Genomic DNA, 4,818 nt, shown 5'->3' with positions numbered 1-4,818 from the left:
ATCTAAATAAATCATCAGGAACTAGGTCCAGCAAGTCGCGTTTACGAATACCAACTCACAGAACTCAAAAATATCATTTGTCGTTTCTTGTCCGGTCTTCTCAATTGTGGAATGAATTAAAATTATATCAGCTTTTGCACCTGTCACCGCAGACCATCAGGAGAAAGTTACTGAATGCATAAAACTGTCGTGTTGTTTGTATCCTGTACTTAATCTTTAGTTGTTACATTAGTTTTAAGTATTATTAGTCATTAAGTATCTTTAAACATCCTGCTAGAGAGCGGGTTCTCGTGTAGTGGGGCTTCTTAGCCCTTTTTGAGGATCCTTAATAAATTCAATTTCAAATTCAATTCAATTTCTCTCTCTCTCTCTCTCTCTCTCTCTCTCTCTCAGTCTATCTCTGTCGCACACACGCACCGAACACACTCACAGATACACACACACACACACACACACACACACACACCTAGACACGGACACGCACCGAGACGCAAAGGTATCTAAAGCAAATCTTTGAATGTATTGTCCTGCTGCAGGTGGAGATGCTGTACCAGCGGTACTTCCTCCGCACCAACCAGGCGCACATGACGCACCTGCTCGCGGTGCTGGTCGGGCTGTGTCTGCTCCTGGCGCTCTTCCACCTCGGCTCGGTGCACTACGCCGGCCAGCCCAGCTCCCTGCCCATCCTACTGACGCACACCTCGTGCGTCGTCGTCTATGTCGGTGAGCAGCTGCTATGCAAACCACACTTTAGACAACTCACATAAAAGAAACACGAACTATTGTTTGTTTGTTTTTTATTTCACTGTGAAAAGTAGTCGAAGGTTTACAGGAAAATTTCATCTACAGTTTGAAATTGTAAATTTACAAGCACTTCATATCGAAATTGATTTGATCTATCCGCAAGATGGGCTGTCGCAAATTTATTACATATTTTTTGTAAATAAAAATCACAACAACTGTTGTAAATTAACGAGGCTAGTAAGTAATCGTAAAGATAGAGGTAGGTGCCACTTAGGAGCTCAGTTTAGTTCGAGACTTTTACCACCGCAAACTTTGAATCGATGAAATCTCGCACCACGCGCTTTGTTTTTTTCGGACGGTGGTGTGGGAAAGGAGGGCAGTCAACGAGAGGGATGGGGCGAGGTAAACTTTACGATTCCCGGGGCCGCCGCCCTTATTTGCGGCCGACACTGTTCGACAGATCAGCCCGGCGATTCTCCTTTATTACTCCTCTCTTCCATCCCCCCCTCCCCTCCACATCCCTACCACCCACATCACCAACCCACCTCCTCACCTGTCGTGACCTCCAGACTGACGCCACCTCTCTGGCGCTGCTGCGGTCACTGGCTGCGCGAACACCACCTCACCATCCACCACCACCTCTCTGTCGGTCCACGCAGGAAGTCCGACCCTTCTCGCAGAGGAAAGAGAAGGGGATATTGCTTTTTTTCACACGAAAAAAAGGGGGCAAAAAAGAAGCGTCCCCCTCTGCATACTGGAAACTGATGCTCTCCCGCTCGCACTCCCCCCGCCCCCTTTTCTCTGTCTGTATGTCTGTCTGTCTCCCTTCCCCTGCGAGCAGACGGAGGCAAGGTGACGTTATTCCATTGTGTAGTAGGCCGTTGCGCGTGTATCCCTCGGCGCGTCCCAGTCCAGGACATACTGTCCCTACGCCGTTATGAGGGTCTGACTTCAAACGCCGCCCCTCCCCCCCTTTCCCCGACCTGGCTGGCCTGGCTGACCCTCTCTAGGCCGCCGCTGCGGCCGCCGCCGCCCGCCTCCCTGACCCTCCAAAAGGACTGGCCCTTCCTTGTGAGGCCAGCCCCGGGGGGGCGGCTGGCCGGCCGCCGCAAACAGGACCGCCAGCAAAACAGGCCGCGGGCCAAATAAAGCTGTCATACCGCGCGATTGTCGCAGCTGAGACGCGCTTGGCTTGCGCCTTTTCATTTCCGTTCGTTTCTATGCTGTTTTACGACAGTGTTTTCTTTTTATTTTCCTTTTCACAGTTTATCTCGGGTTGTTCCGTGAAACGCAGAGGAAGGGGTGAAAAAAGCAAAAAACGAAAACAAAAACAAATAAAAAACCAGTCCGACGCGGGTAGGCAATCGATGTTGCGCGGCGTTCTGCAGGGTCGTCCCCCCGTGTCGTCCCTCTGTGCCTTGCGGAAGGACCCGCGCCGCCGCGGGACACGCAGAACCAAATACCGGATGTCCTTTGCGGTGCGTTAGGCTCGCCCGCCGAACGGGCAATTTCCTGCCCGGCCTGTCCACCGCCGCCGGGGCCATACGGGGGGGTCCTGCCCCCGCCCCGCACGGCCTCGAGCGCGGCCTGGCGGCGGCGTCGGACAGGGGGCGCGTTAGCAAGGTGGGGAAAAAAGAGGGCAAAAAATTCGAGTAAAACGTTTGTTATCGCATAAAATATTTTGTGGAGCACGTCCAACGAACTTGAATTAGCCTCTAGTTGGGACACCGACCCATTACCTGGATAGGCTATTGAGGACGCACATTTTTTGCCAGACAATCGGTGGATGAATTTTAATTTTTTTTTTTGTTGCTGCGACAGCCTAATTATTTTTTCCCGGTCACTTCAGATGAAAATAAAGGAAAAGCAACAAAAAGAATAGGCAGAGGATTAATACAAATAAGAACGGCCCAGCGATTTGAAAAAAAAAGTTGGCATCAGCGGCAGGGGCTTATCAACGGCAACATCCTTCCTGCCAAAGTTTTCTAATTAGCATCGTTGTGACACATAAAGAGAGAGAGAAAGGAAGCGTGGGGGAGAGAAGGGGGAGCACACGATGGTCACTGAATTAAGCATTGATTGTTGTGCATGTGCGTTGCGTAGCCCATGACCATGCCAAGACACAGTGATTCAAAAAATTATATGCACACAAACAACAAAACACGGGATGCTGAAAAAGAGGAATAAAGTAAATTAACGGCTAAACGACAATGCCCAAGGAAGTAATTGCCATACTAACGAGTCTGCCTCGCTGATCCGCAGCGCTGATGGTGCTGCTGGCGAGACCCGCCATGAACGAGCTGTACCTTCTCGGGGTGTCGTACGCCGTGTGCGGCACCTTCCTCGTCCTGGAGCTCGTCTTCCTGGTGGCGGACGAGCACGCCGACCAGCATCTGCCGCCGTCCGCGGCCATGGGGCCCGCCCTCTTCTTCATCTACGTCACGTACGCGCTGCTGCCGCTGCGCCTGCAGGAGGCCGTGTTCACGGGCGTGCTGCTCGCCCTGGCGCACGTCGTCACCCTCACGGCCATGGCCGACGACCAGACGGGCGACTTCTGCAGCAAGGTGAGTCCGCAGTCAGCACACTCCGCACACTCGAAGTTAGTTACCAGCACTCTAAATTCTCAGTGCGAAAACACAAACTCTCTATAAAGCTCCCGAAAAGAAACACAAACAGAGTGAAAGATTTGTGCATTATTTGAGTTTTCCCTCGCCCCCCGTTTCAACGTGTATGCGGCGCACACTCTCCGAGCCCAAACCGCGCTTTATCGTCAGATAGAAGATTTAGAGGGGAGGGGATTTGAGAAAGAGAAGAGACTACTTTGCGGAGGCTCCGTATAAGCAAACGGGCACGGTCTTTACGCGGGGCGATGCGGCTACATCTTTGAAGAGACAACACACATGTGTGTGCACGGCACGGCGGAGGCGGGGATATCGAGGCGAGCGAGTCTGCATAATGAACATAGGGGCGAGCTGAGTGGGCGCATGAATACTGCGCCATGCCTACTTACCCTCCTCCCCATCGGCGCAAAAGTGGCCGCGCGCGCTAGAGCTCCTCAAAGAGGCGTGCCCCCCAAGGAGCGAGTAGTGCGCGCGGATCTAAAGCGCGACTCGGCTCGTGCAAGTTTTCGGTGTAACTTTTCGGTCAGGAAGAGAGACGGGGAAGGACCCACGTACCGTACCGCCCGCTGCTGCCACCCGGGGGAGTGATGTTGGCTTACCCACCCCTTCACTACACATATGCACACGCCGCTTACCTCACACACCGACCCCCGCCGTGACCCTGTAGGCTTCAGTCAGTTTTATCCCCGCATATCTTGAGTCAGTTTCTTTGGCCGAGCGGGCGAGATGTGCATCTTTCAAGCCTTGAAAACTGACTGGATAGTACCGAAGCGGTGCGCGGGGGGCCAGACCAAAGAAGCCGTTGTACCGCGGGACGCAGCCCCTGCCCGATACAGCCCCTGCCCGATACAGCCGTACTTATTCCTTGGCTGCCCGTCTGTGCCTGCTGCAGTGAGATATCACGATCTTCGTTCAGGCTTCAGCCGACTCCACGCCCCGGGTGCTGTGTGGAGTCCGTAGGCGCAAACTGGTTCCATCACAGGCATTGGACGTTATCTCGGTCTGTCAGGAGCGAAACTCGTGCTTCTCTTCCCTTCCGATTATCAGACCCCCCCCCCCCCTTGCTGCCTTCTCTCCCTCCCTCTATCCTCACCATATCACACGCACTCAGATAACACAAACCAGGCACAAGGCCATTATCACAGAAATGACAACACGATGGCACGAACGCGAGGACAATGTGCAGATAGAGGCATAAACTCGTGCCTCGGTTTCATCCGAGGCATTATACTTTATTTTTGTTTTTGTTCAATTTACGCCCATCGGACATGCGTTTTCCCATCGGCTGAGAGGAGGAAGACGGATGCGACTATAGCGCTCGGGTTGGCTCGTGAGCCTATGCTGCCGTAACCAAACTCCAGGCGGTAGCAACAAAGAACATAATTTTCGTAAAAAAATTACCCAGAGGATCGGGGATACCGAATCAAGCCAACCGTTACTTATTTTAAGAACA

General features: G+C 52.7%; 1 protein-coding gene and 1 long non-coding RNA gene across 3 annotated transcripts in view; one reads left to right on the top strand and one right to left on the bottom strand.

The window, feature by feature from the left end:
* Window positions 1-4,818, top strand: part of LOC113205181 (adenylate cyclase type 6) — a 114,332-nt gene that overhangs the window by 80,827 nt on the left and 28,687 nt on the right. For both annotated transcript variants that reach the window (XM_052271049.1, XM_026420692.2), the window contains exons 6-7: window positions 537-723; window positions 3,007-3,308. In XM_052271049.1, coding sequence (XP_052127009.1) covers window positions 537-723; window positions 3,007-3,308 — 489 coding nt within the window. The remainder of the gene's footprint in view (window positions 1-536; window positions 724-3,006; window positions 3,309-4,818) is intronic.
* LOC127750180 (uncharacterized) lies at window positions 799-4,341 on the bottom strand. The gene is made up of 3 exons (XR_008011566.1): window positions 4,001-4,341; window positions 3,051-3,298; window positions 799-2,914 (listed from the first exon to the last, which is right to left on the bottom strand). It is a non-coding gene; the product is annotated as an uncharacterized LOC127750180 (long non-coding RNA).

The sequence above is a fragment of the Frankliniella occidentalis genome, unplaced genomic scaffold, assembly GCF_000697945.3.
Source record: "Frankliniella occidentalis isolate FOCC.00 unplaced genomic scaffold, Focc_3.1 Scaffold148, whole genome shotgun sequence".
In the NCBI taxonomy this organism is placed as follows: domain Eukaryota; kingdom Metazoa; phylum Arthropoda; class Insecta; order Thysanoptera; family Thripidae; genus Frankliniella; species Frankliniella occidentalis.
The sequence above is the reverse complement of the archived record's forward strand: the minus strand, read 5'-3'. Positions and strand labels throughout refer to the sequence as shown.